Source organism: Pipistrellus kuhlii, unplaced genomic scaffold, assembly GCF_014108245.1.
Source record: "Pipistrellus kuhlii isolate mPipKuh1 unplaced genomic scaffold, mPipKuh1.p scaffold_m20_p_13, whole genome shotgun sequence".
In the NCBI taxonomy this organism is placed as follows: Eukaryota; Metazoa; Chordata; class Mammalia; order Chiroptera; family Vespertilionidae; genus Pipistrellus; species Pipistrellus kuhlii.
The window spans coordinates 281,230-301,114 of NW_023425438.1; the positions used below are offsets into that span (position 1 = coordinate 281,230).

At 59.0% G+C, this 19,885-nt stretch overlaps 1 protein-coding gene across 1 annotated transcript in view; it reads left to right on the forward strand.

Annotated features, from left to right (window-relative positions):
- The window catches only part of LPIN1 (lipin 1), a 63,146-nt gene extending 58,290 nt beyond the window's left edge, over positions 1 to 4,856 (forward strand). The window contains exons 21-23 of the mRNA XM_045580475.1: positions 796 to 899; positions 2,609 to 4,103; positions 4,155 to 4,856. Of these exons, the coding sequence (XP_045436431.1) occupies positions 796 to 899; positions 2,609 to 2,768 (264 nt within the window). The 3' untranslated portion in view covers positions 2,769 to 4,103; positions 4,155 to 4,856. The remainder of the gene's footprint in view (positions 1 to 795; positions 900 to 2,608; positions 4,104 to 4,154) is intronic.
- The last annotated feature ends 15,029 nt before the right edge of the window (positions 4,857 to 19,885 follow it).

The window sequence follows — 19,885 nt, forward strand, 5'->3', positions numbered from 1 at the left end:
TTAGTCAGACAGGGCCAGGGGCCAGGACGGCCGCTTCCCCCCACACGGGGCCACGAGGCCCGCCCGCAGCCCCGTTTCCGGAGCGGAGCCGCCCGCTTCCCCACGGCTTCCCCTCCTCGCCGCGGCTTCCGTGACCGGGATCGGCCGCGGTCCCAAAGCGCTCAGCGGGGAAGCCCAGAGTAGCTCCCGCTAGCAGGTCTGACATTGGACAGGCTGAGAACCGCTGCTGTAGAGCCTCAGGCCATCGGAAAACACAGGTATTCACATTACGATGCATAACAGCAGCAGAATCACAGTGATGAGGTAGCCACGAAGATAATTGTATGGTTGGGGGTCACCACAGCAGGAGGAGCTGGATTAAAGTTCGCAGCGTTAGAAAGGTTGAGAACCGCTGTCCTAGAGAGTTGAGTCGGGCAGTAACTTCCCAGTAAGAAAACTCTCCTACTTGTGAAGGAAGCGGGTCGGAATGTTGGGGTGCAGGGGGCTCGCTGGGCAGTCCTCTCACTCCCTTCCTGCGTGGACCCGCCCGGCGCCCGGAGGGGAGAGCCGGTGTCACGGTCACGCCCGCTCCTCCCGCACGGGCGGGCGGGCCCTGCTGGTTCCTGAGGCCAGCGTGGCGCCCGTTTCCCTGTCCGTGCCAGGGGGCCGCGGTGCCTTCCTCATGCGAAAACTAGCCTCGAAGGTAAAGCGGCCCCACAAGAGCCGCACTGGTGTCCCCGAAGGTGTGAGCAAACGGGAGAGGCCCCGCCCTCGTCTGTCCTCACAGCACTCCTTCCCCGACCCTCTCCCCCGCAGGACGTGTATTCGTACAAGCAAGTCGGAGTGTCTCTGAACCGCATATTCACCGTCAACCCCAAGGGCGAGCTGGTGCAGGAGCACGCCAAGACCAACATCTCCTCGTGAGTCCTACCAGCCGGCCGGCCGGGCGGCCGCGGCTGTGGCCGGGGCGGCTTAGGAGGGGCCTCTTACCGTCCACGGTGTTCCTGTGGGTCCTTTGGCTGCCTGCATTTTAATCTTTAAAAATATATATATTTTATTGATTTTTTACAGAGAGGAAGGGAGAGGGATAGAGAGCTAGAAACATCGATGAGAGAGAAACATCGACCAGCTACCTCTTGCACACCCCCTACTGGGGATGTGCCCGCAACCAATGTACATGCCCTTGACCGGAATCAAACCTGGGACCTTTCAGTCCGCAGACCGACGCTCTATCCACTGAGCCAAGCCGGTTCTGGCTGTGTTTTGATCTCTAATCCCTTCAAGAACCGTGTGTGTCCACGCCTCGTGTTTTTGCGTGCTGCTCGGGCAGTCCGGATTAAGTCGGTCCCCTCGGGGTGGGGCGTTGAGCCCGGCGGGTCCGCCTGCTCCGGAGCGGAACGCAATGGATTTGAAAACGAGCGGCTTTGATTTGCCAAGTTGGGTCGAAAAGCCTGGAGGGCGAACTCAAAGGACAACCGGACGGGTTGTCACGGGACAGTGTATTTAAGGACGAGGCGCGCGCCGGTCTTACGGAGTCACCGCGGAGTGAGCGTCGGGGTTCCTCCCGGGCACGCCGGTTCCCGGAGGCAGAGGGCCGGGAGGGGCCCGGAACGGGGCAGCCTCGGGGGCTGCAGGCCCTCCCTGGACCCTGACGGCGGTTCCGAGGCGCGCCCCCTGCTGGTGAGCGGCGGCTGCTCCCCGAGGGCACGGCCGGCCACCTCTTCTGGCCACAGGAGCTGGTCTCAGGGCTGGAGGAGTTTGAAGCATTGGCTTCGGTCCCCAGGAAAGACAGAGGGGAGACCTGTGTGTCTTGGAGCTCCGTGCTCCCCAGAGGCCCGGGGAGGGCCTTTGCTGCACACACACACGCTCCTCCTCGTGTAAGAAGGTACCTCCTGCCTCGGAGCAGGCCGCTTCCTCCAGGCTGCGGCGGGGGTGTGTGTGTGTGTGTGTGTGTGTGTGTTGGGAAAGCCCCTTCGGCGCTCAGCGGTGGGCGCTGGTGAGGGACCGGGTGGCCGGAGGGGTCGGGGTGCAGGGAGGTCCGGGCTGGTCACCGTGTCTGGTGGGAGGCATCGGGGCCTGAAAACGTGTCAGCCAGCAGCTGGCTTCTCGCGGCCCCGGCCCCAAAAAATGTGCTCCGACCTGTCTCTGGGGACTGCACAGAGCGAGCGCGGGCCGCAGGGAGCACGGAGAAGCAGGCACTGGGTCAAGTCCGAGCTTGGAAAGACGGGCCTGAGCCAGCGCGGGCGAGAGCCGGGCCCCGGCTCCAAGCAGGAAGGCGGGGGGTGGGGGGGGGGAGGGGAAGATCCGTTTCCCAGAAGATCCGTGTCCTTAGCCCGGGGCCCGGCGCTTCCCGGCACAGAGGCCCATCTCTCCCGTGACGCACACGTGTGGCCCCGCAGGGCTGTGCCTGCCGGGCTCCTCTGTCCTGCGGCTCTGCCTCCGGCTCCTTGGTGCGGGGCAGGCCCATCGCCTCCCCGGGGCCTGCTCCCCGTCCTGCGGGCGCTCCCCGAGGCCTCCTGGTGACCAGCGAGGTCCTTCCTGAGCGCCCTCCGCAGCGTCAGCCCCGGGGTCTCTCCCGGTTTCCGAGCGCGGCCGTGACCTTGCCCGTGACCTTGCCGTGTCCCTCCAGGTACGTGAGGCTGTGCGAGGTGGTGGACCACGTCTTCCCGCTGCTCAAGAGGAGCCACTCCTCGGACTTCCCCTGCTCGGACACGTTCAGCAACTTCACCTTCTGGAGGGAGCCGCCGCCCCCGTTCGAGAACCCGGACGCGCACTCCGCCTCGGCCTGAGCCCGCCGGGACCCGGATCTGCCAGGACCCCGCGCCGCCCGCCCGCCGCCCCCGCGCCATTAAAGCCCGCTGGGAGCCCGGGAGGGAGCTCGGGAGCCGCGTGCGTCATTGCCGAGCGCACAGAGCTGGGTGCACCCCGCTCCCCGCGCCCGGGGCTGGCGTTTCTCAGTCAAGTACCAGGTGCACGTTCCTTGCGAGGAGTCGGGTGCACTCCCTGGGGGTGGGGGGTCCTGGCTGGGGCTGAAAGCCAGAGACCCCGAGGCCCTGCCCGCCTGCGGGCCGCCTCTCCTGGGCTGCGTGTCCCCGTGAGCCCAGCAGAGCTGGCGCCTGGCCCGGCGGGGGACGGAGTCCACAGGACCAGGTGCTGCCACGTGGAGGGGCCACGTCCCCATGGTGGCTCCCACCCATCTGCACCCGGTGGTGGTGGGCGGGAGAACGGGTGGGGAGGCACATGCTGGCTGTGTGACCGGATCTGGGTCTCTGAAGGGCTTGGCCCTGTGGGTGTTCCTTGCAGTATTCGCCGAGTCTGATTCCAGGGGATAAGCTCGCCTATCATACTTCGGTTAAAGAACCGTTGCCACTGGTACACCCCCTCCCCCCCCTTTCTGTGGCTCAGGGCTGGACAGTTCATGCCTTAATGCCCCTGGCCGGCGTGTCCCCTGGAATGTGCTTTGTCCAGCTCCCGGTACCTGCCATGCCTTACGCTCGGACCCAGGGAGGGCTTCGGGGGCAGGGTCTCCCGTGAGGCTGAGGCTGGCCCGGGCCAAGGCCTCGCCTCCGACAGGCGGAGCTGGCGGGCGGCCGGCGCAGGGGCTGGGCCTGGGCAGGGCCGGTTCCCATGGGAAGCTCTCCGGTGAAGCTGCTTGGTGTTACGAAATCCGCTTCAGGAAGTTAAATTATATTCTCTGTAGATATTATTTATTACTTTACTCCGATGGGCCATAGCCTTTCTGGGATAACGGTCACTGACCTGTAAGAAGACACGCGTTAGACAACCCGGAGCCTTATTCTCTCCCCTCACCGGCCTCTCACCTTCCCCCGCTTCTCCCGCTGGCGGTCAGGGCACGGCGCAGGGGTACGGTTTGCCCGGGGGCCTTTCTCTAAGCCCCCGGGAGACGGACTCTCTTGTTCGGATAAACGGATGACAGAGAGGACTATGTGAAGAGTTAAGAGTTATTTTGGTAAAGAGTTTGCTTTATTTTTTGAGGTATTATTTTTCTAAAGCGCCTTTTCCTCCGGCGGTGGAAGTGCTTTGCTAGGCGGTTGCCAGGAGGCCACGCGAGGGGCAGGCCGTGGACTCGCTCTTTCTGTGAAAGAGACGCGGAGGTCGCCCCGGTCCCGACTGGGGGCGGTGTCCACAGGCGCCAGGTGCTGCCACGTGGAGAGGTGGTGGCAGGGGGCAGGCGGCGGCGGCTCTGGGACAAGGCTCCCGGGGCCCGGCTGGGGCCCCACAGAAAGGCCCCCGTTTGCACAGAGCCCCGTGGGAGGCACAGACGTGATGGACTCCTCCGGGCATGGGCACTGGCGACCTTCCGAAGCTGCGCTCCCTCTCCGGTGGGCGTTGGGGTGACCGGAGCTGCTGTGACCTGAGCCTCGTTCCTCCTCCCCCGGAGAGCGAGGCTGGGGGAGAGGGGGCACCGCCTCAGGCACGCCTTCCAGAAGGTCGCCCTCGGATCTGGGTCCCTTGGGAGTGGGGCCCCCGCCCCCGGCGCCGTAGCGGTCACACCTGCCGTGGCCTGGGAAACAGACTTGCACGTGGGGGTCGCGCACAGGTGTGCATGTGGGCTTGTCTGTTCACAGCCACAGCCCGGCACCCCGCGGGCGGGCACATGCTGAGTGCCGCCTGGGCCGCACCTGGCCGCCTGCAGAGAGGACCCCCCGAGAGCCGACGCCCGGGCTCCCCCCTGAGTGCAGAATGCAGGAACGAGGGCCTGCACAGACCCCCCTCTGCCAGGTGGGGCGTGGCTCCCGCGGCCCTGTGCTGGGTAAGCACCTCTGTGCGGGCACGTGCTGGGAAATGATTCTCCCTGTGTTGTGCCGGATGCAGAGCTAGAAACTTGTAATAAAAGACCCGCGAAAGGCTTCTGAGCGTCAGTGTGAACTTTATTCTGTTTGTATTTTGTTATTGATCTCAGAGAGGAGGGGAGAGGGAGAGAGAGAGAAACATCAGTGACGAGAGAGAGTCATGCATCCGCTGCCTCCTGCACGCCCCCTAGTGGGGATCGAGCCTGCACCCCGGGCCTGCGCCCGGACTGGGGGTGGCGCTGTGACCTGGGTCATAGGTCGATGGTCCACCCCTGAGCCACGCGGGCCGGGCTTGTTTGTCACGATGGACCAATCCAAGCCCTGGCCTGGCTCACCCACATCACCTGAAAACCGCCGCCATTCCTGTGGATGGTGCCTGGTCCCTGTGCCTGAGACCCCCGTGGCCTACCTGTGCCAGCCCGGGGGCTTGTGGGACACACGGAGAGCCGTGTCCCTGTGTGTGTAAGAGCCGCCTCCGGGCACCGGGCTGGGCTGTGTGTGCGGCCGGATCCAGCGTCTCCCTCCGGCGTCTGGAATGAGCTGTGTGCACGGAGACGCCGCCATCGCTCTCCTTCAGCGGCACACCGCGGACTCTCCCACGATTCCCAAGGGCAAGCTCCACCCCTGTCAGAGCCTGGCCTGTCTGTGGTCTCGGGCCCCGAGATGCCCACGCCCTCCCCGGGGCACTGCAGGCAGCTCTCACCCGCAGGGAGACATCCACGGGCGGAATTTCTCCAGGTCTCAGTTGCAAACGCCTGCATCAGTAACAGGCTCCTTATCCTGGCTTTCGAAGTCCACACCCACCACCCACAGCTCACCATCCCTTTCTTTTAAAAAAAACTATATTGATTTTTTACAGAGAGGAAGGGAGAGGGATAGAGAGCTAGAAACATCGATGGGAGAGAAACATCGATCAGATGCATCCTGCACACCTCCCACTGGCGATGTGCCCGCAACCAAGATACATGCCCTTGACCGGAATCTAACCTGGGACCCTTCAGTCTGCAGGCCGATGCTCTATCCACTGAGCCATACCTGTTAGGGCCTTGTTATTCCTTTTATCTGAAGCCAAGGAACACTGGCCAGTGACCATGGGCTTCGGTCCCTGCGGAAGGTCTTGCGTGAGCCGGGGCGCCCCCTGGGGGCGGGAGGAGAGGCAGCGGGAAGGGTAGGCGGGCGCCGTTACCAACGGGGAGACCCTGACTTCTGGAACCTGCCTGTGCTCTTCTACCAGGAGTGCTGTCCCCGGGCTGCCCCAGTCCGCTGGGCACCCGGGCCACAGTCCGTCACCCCGTCCCAGTCCAGAGGGACGACGTGAGAGCAGGCCTGCCGTTCCCGGGGGCCCGGCCCGCGGGAGGACAGCCCTCTCAGGCCTGAAGGAAGAGAGTGTGGTTACAACGCCACTGGTGCCTCCTCCCCGCCTCTCCCCTCCTCCCACTCCGGCTGCAGGCGAAGGAGGCAGTGTCACCCCCTTGCACGAGGGCTTGGTGCCCGGAAGGAAACCAGACAGAAGTTGGCCCTGGCCCCAGCCAGTGTGGCTCAGTGGACAGAGCGTCAGCCTGTGGACCAAAGGGGGTCCCAGGTTCGATTTCGGTCAAGGGAGTGGACCTGGGTTGCAGGCTCCTCCCGGGCCTAGGCCCTCCCTGGTCAGGGGTCATGCAGGAGGCAGCCCATCGACGTGTTTCTCTCTGCCTTTCCCTCTCTCTTCCCTACAAATCTAAGGGAAAATGTCCTCGGGGGAGGATGAACAGCAAAAAGTTGGCCCTGAAGCCAAAACCGGTGTGGCTCAGTGGATAGAGCGCCGGCCTGTGGACTGGAAGGTCCTGGGTTTGATTCCGGTCAAGGGCATGTGCACATCCCCGGTGGGGGGTGTGCAGGAGGCAGCTGGTGATGTTTCTCTCTCATCAACGTTTCTAGCTCTCTATCCCTCTCCTTTCCTCTCTGTAAACAAATCAATTAAAAAAGAAAAAAGAAAAAAGTTGGTCCTGAAAGTCAGTGGCCATGCGTGGCCACCTGGGGGCGCACAACCTTTGGTTTGGAGGCAGAGCCTTTGAGCACGGGATCCAGGCTTGATAGAGGCTCCTCCCTGAGCAGAGCAGGCCAGACGCCAGCCAGGTGAGTGGTGGGCCCTGCGGGGGGGGGGGGGGGGGGGGGGGGGGGGAGGCCTGGGTACCAAAGGGCCTCCGGCTGGCTCCGCTCCAGGGCAGCATCACCAGCTGGCAGGAGGAGGGGGTGCTGGCGGCCGTTGGACATTCAGGCCTAAGGTGGGTGGTTCTCAGAGCGTGGTCTGGGGGCCTGCAGGGCCGCATCGGGCAGCTCGTTAGCAATGAAAGTTTCTGGGCCCCAAGCAACTTGTAACCTTCAGCATCTACCTGGGTGTGGGGGCCCGGTGTGAGTACATCCTCCCAGGTCCCCGGCTCAGGTTCCAGAAGGCTCACTGAGGCCCGGGTCCCGGTCCCAGGAGCTGCGCGGCCCGGGGCAGCTGGCATCTGACTCTGGCCTGGCCAGGGCGGCCGACAGACTCTGCCAAAGGAGGGAGGCCCCTGGAAACCCACGCAGGGGCTCCCCCCAGCTGTGCAGAGCCCCTGGTGCCCAGCGGCTGGCCCCAGCCACCTTCCTGGGCATCTGGGCGGCAGCGGGTCCTGCCTGGGAGGGAATGTGCCTGTGACAGGCCGGCCGGGCGGGGCCGCCGAGGTCCGGGCTGCGGGCCCTGCTCTGGCCGGGGGTCCCTGGCTGGGCAGGAAGTCCACTCGGCCCGCATTGCCGTTAATGAGTTCTGCAGGCCAGCGGCCCCTTCCGGTGACTCATGCTGCCTTCGGTGCTCCGGAGGCTGCGGCTTTAGGTTTCCGTGGGGAGTGACCGCACTGCCCGGGCTGCTTTCTCTGCCGCCGGCATCCCAGCCGGTCACAGCCATTGCACAACCGAGAGATGTGCACGCTGGCGGCCGGGCCTGCCCCGCCCCAGCGGTAAACTCACTCTCTCTCTCTCTCTCTCTCTCTCTCTCTCTCTCTGTCTCTCTCTCTCTGTCTCTTAATATATTTTATTGACTTTTTACAGAGAGAAAGGGAGAGGGATAGAGAGTCAGAAACATCGATGAGAGAGAAACATTGATCAGCCGCCTCTTGCACACCCCCTACCGGGGATGGGCCCGCAACCAGAGTACATGCCCTTGACCGGAATCGAACCCGGGACCCTTGAGTCCGCAGGCCAATGCTCTATCCACTGAGCCAAACCGGTTTCGGCGAAAAACCATCCTTCTCCGCAGGGATGACGGGGCCGGCGCGGGGGGCACGGTCCGCAGCGGGAAGGAACACGCTCCTTGGGGGACATGATGTGTTCTCCCCGCAGAGTGGCGGGCGGTCCCGCTGTTGTCCTTGGTCTTCTTGGTTCACATTTCGGGACGATCCTGGAAATGCACAGCGCGCACGTGCGGGCGAGTGAGGCAGCTCACCTCCCGTTCATTGGGAGGCACGGCTCCAGGTGGAAGTGTGTTCCCGCTCCAGGGAGCACCTGGCAGAGGTGGTGAAGGTGGAGACAGGTTTACTGCAGCGAAATCGTCTTCATCCGGGTTTCCCACACCATCAGAGTGTGGCCCCCGAGAGGGTGAGTGTCTGAGGAGCAGGCAGACGTGATCAGTGGACACACACACAGGGGATCATACAGTCATCTTCACAGATCTTCCTGTGGGACTGAATTATGCTCACACAATTTCACTTAAATGCATTCGAGCATGAAACAGTGGCCCTTACACAGTTATACAAACCAGAGCAGCCCTAGCTGGTGTGGCTCGGTGGGTAGAGCGTCCGCCTGCAGACTGAGGCGTTCCCAGGTTCGATTCGGGTCACGGGCACATGCCTGGGTGGCGGGCTCCATCCCCAGGAGGGGGTGTGCGGGAGGCCGCTGATCAAGGATCCTCTCTCATCATTGATGTTTCCATCGCTCTCACCCTCTCCCACTGCAGGGGTTTCTCACCCTACAGGTTTCTCACGGGAGGGGCGGTACGCGGAGCATCTGGCTTGATGAGCTGGGAATGTTTTGTGTGTTTTTTTTAAATCCTCACCTGAGGACATTTCCCCACTAATTTGTAGATAGAGTGGATGGGAGAGAGAGACACACACACACAGAGAAACATTGATGTGAGAGAGACACATAGATGGGTTGGTTGCCTTCCCACACACCCCGACCAGGGCCAGGGAACGAGCCTGCCACTGAGGTGCGTGCCCCTGACTGGAATCGAACCCGGGACCCTTCAGTCCACAGGCCGAAGCTCTTTCCACGGAGCCTGGGGCAGAGGCGGGGATGTTTTTGTTCCTCTCTCTGCACACAGACCTTCTCCCAGGAACACTGTTTTCCTCGGGTTAGGAGGTGGGTGCGGTTCCCCAAGCCACCAGCAGATGGGGCCAAGAGCCCCATGCCAGGACCCAGGCTTCCTCCCTCTGCCACACTCCAGCCCCTCCCGGGCCTCCACCGTCCCAGTCATCCCAGGTCCCGGCAGAGGGAGCACGGAACCCTGTGCCTGTCAGCAGATTCCTGGAAGGTCACGCCGGATGCTGCGTGCTCCCTGGGAGGAACGGGGGGGCTCTGTGTGTTTGTCTCCCGTGGATTGCATCACCGGGCAGCCTCCTGGCGTGATTCTTCGGACGCCTGTGGTTTCCAGCCCTTCCCCGGTTCCTCTGCCTCCGCGTCCTGGCCAGGCCCCTCCTGGCCATGGCAGGATGTCCGGGGGGGAAGGCTGTGGCCCCAGGTGCTGGCCCCCGTCCAGCACTTTCCATGGCCCCTCCCTCTGCCCATCCGGTCCCCCCTCCCAGAGCTGGAACAGACTGTGGTCCTGGGGACGGGGGACTGGACACGGCTGGGCCCCTGGCGACGGCCTCTCAGCCCCGATCCGATCCAATCCGATCCGATCCCGTCAGGGAGCCCTGCGCCGCGGGAAGGCGGGGTTTCACCAGGACCCGGCACCGGGGAGCCCTCCTCTCTCTGACCACACCTGCGCGGCCGGAGGCAGCTCAGCTGTGCCAACTCTTTTTAAAAATGTACTTTATTTATTTAACCTTTACAAACTCCTCAGCTAAGGAACTCCCCCGCGCGCGCCACTCCCCCCCCGCCCCCCCAATTGGGTAGCCATTTGTTTTGCTGGTATCCTGGGCTGGTCCCAAATTATTTTATTATTTTATTTTACTTTTTGTTCATCCTCACCTGAGGGTATTTCCCCACTGACTTTTAGGGAGAATGGAAAAGAGAGGGGAAGACAGAGAGAAACACCGATGTGAGAGACACACATCGGTTGGTTGCCTCCTGCACGTGCCCCGACCAGGGCCGGGGCCGGAATCGAACCCGGGACCCTTTGGTCCGCAGGCCGATGCTCAACCTGCTGAGCCACACCGGCCAGGGCTAGTCCCAATTTAACATGCGGGCCTGCTGTCCCTGAGCAGGTCCAGGACCAGGGACTCGGTGTTTTGTTGGAGGAGTGAGAGTCAGACCGCCCGGAGGCACACAGTGTGGATCCCACAAAGCCCTCTTCTCCGCCCTCACCTCCCTCGCTGAGTGCAATGTGAGCTGTTGGGGGTCTTCAAACTTCTCTCATTATGAGAATCACCTGGTGGAGTTGTTAAAACACAGATTCCTGGATCCCAACTATAAGAAGTGCTATCAGGAATCTGTGTTTTAACACCTCCACCAGGTGATTCTCATAATGAGAGAAGTTTGAAGACCCCTGCAACGGACAGAGAGGAAGGAAAATAGACCGTGTCTTCAAGCAGCCATTGGGCAAGGAGACCTGAGGAGACAGACACAGGTCTGGTGGCTGGAGTGAGAGTCTGTAAAGAGAACTCCCGGGTCCAGGCAGGGAGAGAGGGAAGCAGAGTGGCTGCTCACCATCGCCCCCAGTGGCCCCGGTGGGGAATTTGTGCTTCTCGCCATCTCCTGCTTCAGGCTCTGAGGGTCTGGAGGCCGTTAGAGCCCATGAGAAAACGGATGAAGCTAGCCTGACTGGCGTGGCTCAGTGGTTTTTGCATCGACCTGTGTGAACCAGAAGTCACGGTTCGATCCTCGGGTGGTGGGCTTGATCCCCAGAGTGGAGTGTACAGGAGGCAGCCAATCAATGATTCCCTCTCATCACTGATATTTCTGTCCCCCCCTCTTCCTCCTCTCTGAAATCAATAAAAATATATTTTTTTAAAAAGAAAATGGATGATGCCACAGGGCTGGGGAGGCTGGGCGTCTGAGACACTTTGGTATAACAGAGAGATCATGGAAGGTTCGGTCGGACAGCCCTGGAGCCCTGCCTCAGCTCTGTGCCTGCCAACCAGGTGGGAAAGACGGAACGCCTGTGTCTCCCCAAATTCCTCTGGTGAAGCCGAATCCCCACTGCGATGGCATCGGGAGGCGGGGCCTTTGGAGGTCATTAGGTCACGAGGGTGCAGCCCTCACGAAGGGAGTTAGTGTCCTGGTAACAGAGGCTCCAGAGGGCTCCGTCCTCTCTGCCGGGTGAGGTCAGAGAGAGTGCCAGCAGGCAGGCCATCAGCAGGCCGCCGTCTACTGCCATTTTTGTCTTGAACTTCCAGCCTCCAGAACGAGGAGAAGGAAGTTTCTGTTGCTTCTACGTTACAGCAGCAGTGTGGACTCAGGCGCCAGGCGATTTGGGGCAAAGCACCGCCCACCCCGAGCTGGTTTTCTTCACCGGTGGCTGTGCCGTGCTTGATTCGCAAGCACCTCGCTGGGAAGGAGTGAAAATGCAGCAAATGGTGATGAAAACGGGAGTGACCCAGGTGCATGGCGGGGTGAGGGTGCGGATGAGACGAGGGCCGGCTGGGGAGACCTCCTGCCCAGCTCACTTGCCTGTGAGTGTAAATGCCGCCTGAACACGCACAGGTGAAGGTGGGTTTTGCTGAGTGAATGCAGAGCAGGGACAGAATCTGCCCTTTCTTAGTTCTTCTGGCTGCTCGAAGGGTTAAAATGACATAAGAAAATAATCAAATGTAATCACGTATGTGTGTATGGGGGCCCCAGAAAAATATGCGCCCTGAGAATAGTTGAGATTTGTATCCCATCGTGAGCTAAGGGGGCTGGAGGGGAGTGGATTGGAAGGTCAGAGGGCAGGAAGGCCTTCCCATGGGGACGGAGAGTGACTGTCTGGTGAAGGAAGGTTTGCCGGGCCGGCTTTGCCAACGGGGCACCGAGAGGCCTGTGACCCAAGGGCCTTGCCAGGTCCCTCTATCCACCGGTCCTTGTCGCACTGCAGCTCCTGTGGCATCGCCCTTCCAGGAGCAGCCTCCCCACTCCCCCCACCCCCCCGTTTACTTCCTTTAGGCAGTTAGGGGGTAACGCCAGGGGTCTTGACCCGGCACCTAGAAAGAAGGGTTCTGGAATCCTGCAGAAGGGGCTGCGCATAAATTAAATGAGTCCAGAGGCGAAACATGATTTTGAAAGGCATATGGAGGGGGGGCGCGGGGGAGAAGGGAGAGGCGCCTGGCTGAAGAAACCAAGTTGTTTTTGTCTCAGGACCCATGGCTTTTTTTTTAATATATTTTATTGGTTGTTTTTTTTTTTACAGAGAGGAAGAGGGAGGGATAGAGAGCTAGAAACATTGATGAGAGAGAAACATTGATCAGCTGCCTCTTACACACCCCCTACTGGGGATGTGCCCACAACCAAGGCACATGTCCTTGACCGGAATCGAACCCGGGACCCTTGCATCTTCAGGCCGATGCTCTATCCACTGAATCAAACGGGTCAGGGCAAAACCCTTGCTTTTTATTAACACAAATTGTCCTAAGCAGGGGTCCTCAAACTTTTTAAAGTGGGGGCCAGATCACGGTCCCTCAGAGAGCTGGAGGGCCAGACTATACGAACTACTAATTCCTACTGTAACACCTCGACTGCGCTCACTGCCCAAAAAACCTGGCGGGCCGGATCAGACTCCTCTGTGGGCCGCATGTGGCCTGCGGGCCGTAGTTTGAAGACGCCTGTAAGGCAAGGTGGAGATATACACCTCCAAGGGCAGGGTTTCCTACAGAATCCGTTGTCAGATTGGGGAACTCCTCCGGCTGTTCAGGTGTTTGGCCAGGAGGAGGCAATAGCGTGTAGATTAAGATGCCCTCCAGCAAACAATCAGCCTTTTCAGGTTTGGGAAATGCCTTTCAGCCATCCCAGATGATTCAGCCCTGCTGACATGCTGGAATCGGCTTCCGGCAAGGGGGAAAGTGGAAGATTCTTCATGAATCCCCTTTTTTTCTTAAAAATAAAGATAAAAATAAGCAGCTTAAAATATTCACCTGCCACAGAGGCACAGCGAACCCCGCCCTGCTCCCAGGCGAGGGTAGGAGAGTGCGTTGGTGACGAGACGTCCCTGGTGACGGTGAGAGCCTGACACTGTAACCGCGTTGTGACGATTCTCCTGGGCACACGGGCTCACCGCCCTTCTCAGGAGGCACCCGGCGCAGACGCGGCTCTTTGCTAATGTGCCGTGGAACGGGCTGGCCACGAGATCAAGTCTCCCACTCGCCACTGGCTACGGCGGAACAGGGACATCAAGGCTGCTGCTCCTAACAGATTCCCCAGCGGCTGCCACACTCGGTCATGTTTAGGTGATGGTGGTGGTAGTGGTTGTCATGGTGACGGTCATCCTGGTATTGATGGTGATGGTCGTCATGGTGGTGAACTTTATCAAAAAAATTAAAAAAAAATATTTTTCTGGATTTCAGAGTGGAAAGGAGAAGGAGAGAGAGATAGAAACATCAGTGATGAAAGAATAATTGATCAGCTGTCTCCTGCACACCCCCCACTGGGGATTGAGCCCATAACCTGGGCATGTAATCTTGATTGGAATCAAATTTGGGACCTTTCAGTCCATAGGCCAATGCTCTATCCATGGAGCCAAACCATCTAGGGCTGTGGTCGGCAAACTGCTTTGGCTCCTTGAGTGTGGCTCTTCCACAAAACACCACGGCCTGGGCGAGTCTATGTTGAAGAAGTGGCCTTAGAAGAAGTTTAAGTTAAAAAAAATGTGGCTCTCCAAAGAAATGTCCATCGTTGTGCTGTTGATCTTTGGCTCTGTTGACTGATGAGTTTGCCGACCACTGATCTAGGGCTATCAGAAAGATTTAATGAAATCTGACAAAATCTTGACATGTCCCTGGTGGAACCATTGAATTTCATGGGTAACAAAAGAACCTTAGAAAACTTCAGACAGAAAAAAATCCAAAATAGCCCAACCAGCACCGTGGAAAGAATTCAAGACTTCTGATCTCCGGTGCACCATTGGACAAAGGCAGTCAGTGGAACAACGTTTATAAAATCTGGGAGAAACACTTGTGATCCAAGCATTCTATACCCAGCCAAATTGTCATCTCTAATTTTAACAGTGTACGCTTTCCTATTAGAGATATATATTCATTGTAGAAAACAAAAGCATTCTACTAAAAATGTATTCATCTTAAAAAATCAAAACCCTATGGAATCTAGATTTTTAAAAATTCGATTTCTCCGCCTTTTCCTTTGTTCTGCGGATACACAACGAGACTGCACATCTGTGTAAATATGACTTCTTCGTGCCCATTCTGCTCCCCGCCCTCACCGGGAGGACTGGAGTTTGGCCCTATATTGGTACTACCCGCCGGGCAGGAACACGTGGGTTTGGTTTTGCTTAAAGCGGAATTGAGAAAGCAGTTCGGAATGAACGCAGATAGGCTTGTGCGCCTGCAGGTGTGAGATTCAGGAGTATCCCTGAGCTCCGAATGGAAAACAGGCAAAGCCAAAGGCTTTACAGAATTGCCAAGGGGTTTGGATGAAAAAAGGGCTATTCCGTGGTCAGCATTGTATGTTTGGTTCTTCACCTGATTTGTGGGACCCGGGCTTCTCGGATTGATGTGTACAAACCACCGAGCACAGCCAGGCACCGAAGGCTGACCAATCAGAGAGCGGTGGCCGCTCGTTAAGATAATCACTCAGGAAACACACAGTCATGTGGCCTTCATGTCACTGCGGCGTTAAAAAAAGTGGACACGTCCAACCCAGAGCTCTAGAAACGAGGCATTCCTTCAACATCTGGCCCAGTAATTAATCCTCATATTCACAGGCGTTGGTGACACATTATCAAGTAATGCAGGCCTCTGGTGAATTACAGCTTTTTAATTAACTCATCTCCTGGGTGCTGATGAGTGCTAAGTCATAGCTCCATTTGCATGTATCCGAAAGAGGGGAACGGGGTGTCCCCGGAGGCCCACCCAGAGGTCCTCCCCAGATTTGGTCTTCAAGCAGCTGCCCCTCCTCCTAGGCTGTCCTGTGGGCCTAAGATTCCCCTGCAGCGTTTGCTGACCCTGACTGGGCAGACCAGCCGCGTGGTCATCCCGCCCTTTTAGGACTTGAGAGAGACCTTCCCCCTGACCCTCCTTTCCTCTGCCAGCCCCCCTTTCTGCCCCCGGCGCTCTCAGGGAGCAGAGCCACGTGCTGTCCACACGGCTTAGAGAGACTGACATCCACACCAGGCCCGCAGGCCTCTTGCTGTGAAAACAACATTTCACAGGTAAACAGAACTGTGAGCTCCGTTCCTTCCTCCCTTCATTAATTGAACGTAATTTCCCTGTATCAGGTGCTTCGGTTTGTCCTTTAATTGTCAGGATGGGATTGGCTCCCTCTTCCCTCCCTCCTTCCCTCCTCCCCTCCCTCCCTTTTGTTGTTAACTGTTGGAATTCTGGCCATGACAAATTCTAAGTTCCAGTAGCATTGCCAGCTACATTGAATAAACATTTAAAAATATTTAGGAGAATGTGAGGAGAAAGGGGGCGCTATTTTTATGTTTTTAAAAGGGGGGAGGTCCTTTTAAAGTCTGGAGCGGCCAGACCAGAAGCGGACTCCCATCGCGCCCGGATGTGTCTGGGTGGAGACCGCTCCCCGCGAGGTGCGCACTGTCATGACCATGAGCTCCGAGTCCGGGTCGGGCAGACGGCAGGACCCGCCTGAGCGAGGCGGCAGGTGCCCAGCGCAGCCCGCACACGCCCGGGGCCTGCGGGTGTCCCCTCGCTGTGGGGAGAGCCGCGGCGTCAGCCGGTCCCGCACGAGGGACACAGGCTGTCCGGTCGCGGCCTGCAGACGCTGGGCCATCTCTCCTCTCACTGGGAGGCCCGTGGGAAATCGCTTCCGTATGTGAACTTTTTTTTGGCGAAAGACATATTTTCCATTTTTGCTGTTGCCCAAGCACAGTATTATCTCGCCGAGGATGAGGGTGAACTCCCCGAATGTCACATTTTTTCACGGTTCACATGGAACACGTTAAAAATAGCCTTCCATGCTGCTCCTCTGCCGGCTTCCGCCTCCAACCTCCCACCTGGACCTGAGGGGCCGGCAGGAGGATCCCGCACACCTGGCCCCTCGTCCCCAGCAGGTGCACCCCGAGCCTTTGGAGCGCCGTGTCCGGGGGAGAGGTGTCGTCTGGACCCTCCAGGACAGGCTGCGTCGCTCTGCTCACTGAGGGGCTGAGGGACTTGGATCTTCTCTCCGAGGCCTTTCCTGGCCACAGGGGCCGCCGAGAGGAAAGGCGGTGCTGAGGCGAAGGTCCATCTGTCTGTCCATCCATCCATCCATCCATCTACCCACCCCCATCCATCTATCCATCACATCTATTCATACACGTCTTCACTTCATTCTCACAGAAACCCAGGAGGAAGGTCTCAGCTCCATTGCACTGAGGAGGAAACTGAGGCAGGGGGGTTAATACTCAAGGCTGCTCCGCTGAGAGGCGCCGGAACGCAAGCCAGAGGCCCAGCTGGTCTCCTGGGCTGCAGCCTCTCACCGGCCCCAGCTGGTGTGCATTCTCTGCCCAGGAGGCTGGGCGCCCGGACCCGGGCTGCTTTCCAGGAGGCGGGCCTCCCGGCTCGGCTCCCTGTGTGGGAGGCCTCCTGCGGGGGCGCCGTGTGACCTCCGTCCCTCCCCGGGGGCAGGAGCCTTCGAGACACCCCCGTGCACCTCCGCCCCTCGCTCATCGTGGTCTGTCCACGTCCCGCTGCTCCATCATGAGGTTGCGTCTCGCTTCTCCGCCTCCCGCCGAGGGCAGAGCCGGGACTCGAACACAGGTGAGTGAGGCCTTGCCGAGCTCCGAGCCGCTGTCCTGACCTCTGACTTCACCTGGGCCGCTGCCCACCTGCAGACCAGGTCCCGCTCCCGTGGTCCAGCCCCGTGTCCGCGCCCCTGCCCACCTGCTGGGAGGCTGGCTCTCCGTGGCACCCTCAGGGCTCACCTAGACATGCCCACGCACGTGGCCTTCCCCTGCAGCTGCGTGCCAGGGTGCTGCCAGGGCTTTCTGTCCTGTTCTCGGCACGGTTACAGGAGAATGGAAAGGTGTTCCAACTTCACTTAGAGGGGCCGCTGTGGTCCGTGTGCCCTCCAGACACCTCTGGTTAAGGTGACAAGACGCCCCGATTTTTAACAATTTGTCCCATGTCCCACGGCGTTTTAACGCGGGACAAATTGTTAAAAATTGGGGCTGTTCCACCAAAAGCGGGGCGTCTGGTCACCTTGCCTCTGGTCCATGTGCTCTCAGCCGCCTTTGGCCCGTGTGCCTCCAGCCCACCCAGCAAACCGCCAGAGCCCCCCCCTCACGCCTCAGCTGCCACGTTGAACCCAGCGTCTTTGCTTCGTGGCTCCTTTGCCATAGCTCGGCCTGATCCAACCTGATGTTCTTTCCTCCGCCACCCCACTCCATGTCACCCCACTCCATTCGTCCCCGCTCCCACCCCCACCCCGACTCTGTGGGCACCCGGGGAAAGCCATCGTTCCTCCTGTCGCAGGCTGAGCGTAGTTGATCCCGGCTTCTCCGTGGCTGTGTTTGGTCGCGGGAAAGCGAATGTAGTAAAGGTAGCTGGAGTGAGGTGCTGGCGTAGCTGCTGTTTATTGAGTTTGGAAACAAGTACTGACTTAGAGCGGGGTTGGGGAGGTGGGAAAAGTGGGGGGTGTTAGGGAACCCCTCTGAGGTGGAAGAGGAGCCTGGGACTCACTGCAAAGGTAACATCTCCATGTGCACGACCTTTTTTTTTTTTTTTTTTAAGTATATTTTTATTGATTTTGTACAGAGAGGAAGGGAGAGAGATGGAGAGTTAGAAACATCGATGAGAGAGAGTCATCGATCAGCTGCCTCTTGCACACCCCCTACTGGGGATATGCCTGCAACCAAGGTACATGCCCTTGATGGGAATCGAACCCGGGACCCTTCAGTCCCCAAGCTGACGCTCTATCCACTGAGCCAAACCGGTCTCGGCCATATGCACGAACTTTAAACAATAATTATTCCACAAATGAGGCCTAACACCTCGCTTGTGTGGCTAAAGGATAGGCCACTGAGAGAACTGTGAAGGCACGAGCAGGTATGCGCTCAAACGGCGTGCAGGCAGCGCGTTTTCTCACTGGAGAAGGTGCGGGTTTTCTGGATTCATTCGCTGGGGCCGCCAGCACAAAAGACCGCAGGCGGGGGGGCTTACATGAGAGAAGTTTATTTTCTCATGTCGGGAGGTGGGAAGGCCAACGTCAGGGCCTGGGCGGGGAGGCTCCCTCCAAGGCCTCTCCTTGGCGTGCGGACAGCGCCCCCTGGCTGTCTGATGGCGTGGTTGTCCTCTGCACGTACCACCCCCTGCTGGTCTCTCAGTACGTATCTCTTCCTAGAAGGACACCAGTCAGATTGGAGGAGGACCCACGTTTTAACTTAACCGCCGCTTTATTTTTATTTTTTATTTTTAAAATATATATATTTTTAATCAATTTCTTACAGAGAGGAAGGGAGAGGGATAGAGAGTTAGAAACATCGATGAGAGAGAAACATCCATCAGCTATCTCCTGTACACCCCCTACTGGGGATGTGCCTGCAACCAAGGTACATGCCCTTGACAGGAATCGAACCCGGGACCCTTCAGTCCGCAGGCCGACGCTCTATCCACTGAGCCACACCGGTGTTGGCTTGACCGCCTCTTTAAAGGCCCGGTGTTCAGATACAGCCAGTCACACTTGACCTGCCGGCGGCTGGGGCTTCCCCACACGGATTGTCAGGGGAGGCAGTTTCCACCACCGCCTCCCACACAGGCCGATCACAGGATTGGCGGTGGGAAAAGGACCGCAGAGAAGAAATTGCTTAAAGAGAAAAGTGACGGGCATTTTTATGCTCCTTCATAAAAAAATCCCACAAGACCCCATTAAGTTTATGGTCAGATGTGAGCGCAGCTTCAAGAAGCTCCGTCTAGACGCTTTAGGCCGTGAGGGTGAGGCGCTCCCAGCGTGCTCCTGTCCGCCGCCAGGCCCTCCGGGGGGGCCCAGGATGGAGGGCTCCCTCGGCTGCTCCAGCGCATGCTGATGGGGGAACATGGCCGTGGGGCCCCTCGACAAAGCTGTTCCTCCGAGGCCTGTCCCCCACGCGAAAGGGACAGACAGGCTGGAAAGAGTGTCGATTCCTGGAGGAAGAATCCGTCTTCATGCAGGAACTCAGAAACGCAAATGTGGCCTCAAAATCCTCCCAGGAAGCCCAGGGCCAAAATCCCCTTCCTATCCCCAGGTTCTGGGCTGAGGACGTGGCCGTCTTGGGGGGGCACCTTCCCCCCTTCCCCCCCCCCTCCCCCCCAATCGCACTGTCTGTGAACAGGTGCAGTCTTTGTTCTGTTCTTTCTCCATTTTCAATTCTTTTTTTAAAAATGTATTTATTGATTTTTTACAGGAAGAAAGAGGTATGGATAGAGAGCTAGAAACATCGATCAGCTGCCTCCTGCACACCCCCTACTGGGGATGTGCCCGCAACCAAGGTACATGCTCTTGACTGGAATCGAACCTGGGACCCTTGAGTCTGCAGGCCGATGCTCTATCCACTGAACCACACCGGTCAGGGCCATTTCCAGTTCTTATACCTTGTATTTCTTTTCCTTGCCCTCGGGGCCACGTGGGCAGCGCCCCCGACACGTCACCCCTGCATTCCGTGCGCTGAGAGGGCTGCCAGGTCCTCGCGGGACTGGGAGGATGCTTTATTATTGGCTCGTGATGAGTTCTAAATCGCACAAACCTGCTGGATGTTACAGTGCTTTCTCGTCCCTGAGTGGCTGCAGGTGTTTTGAGTTAGAAGTAAG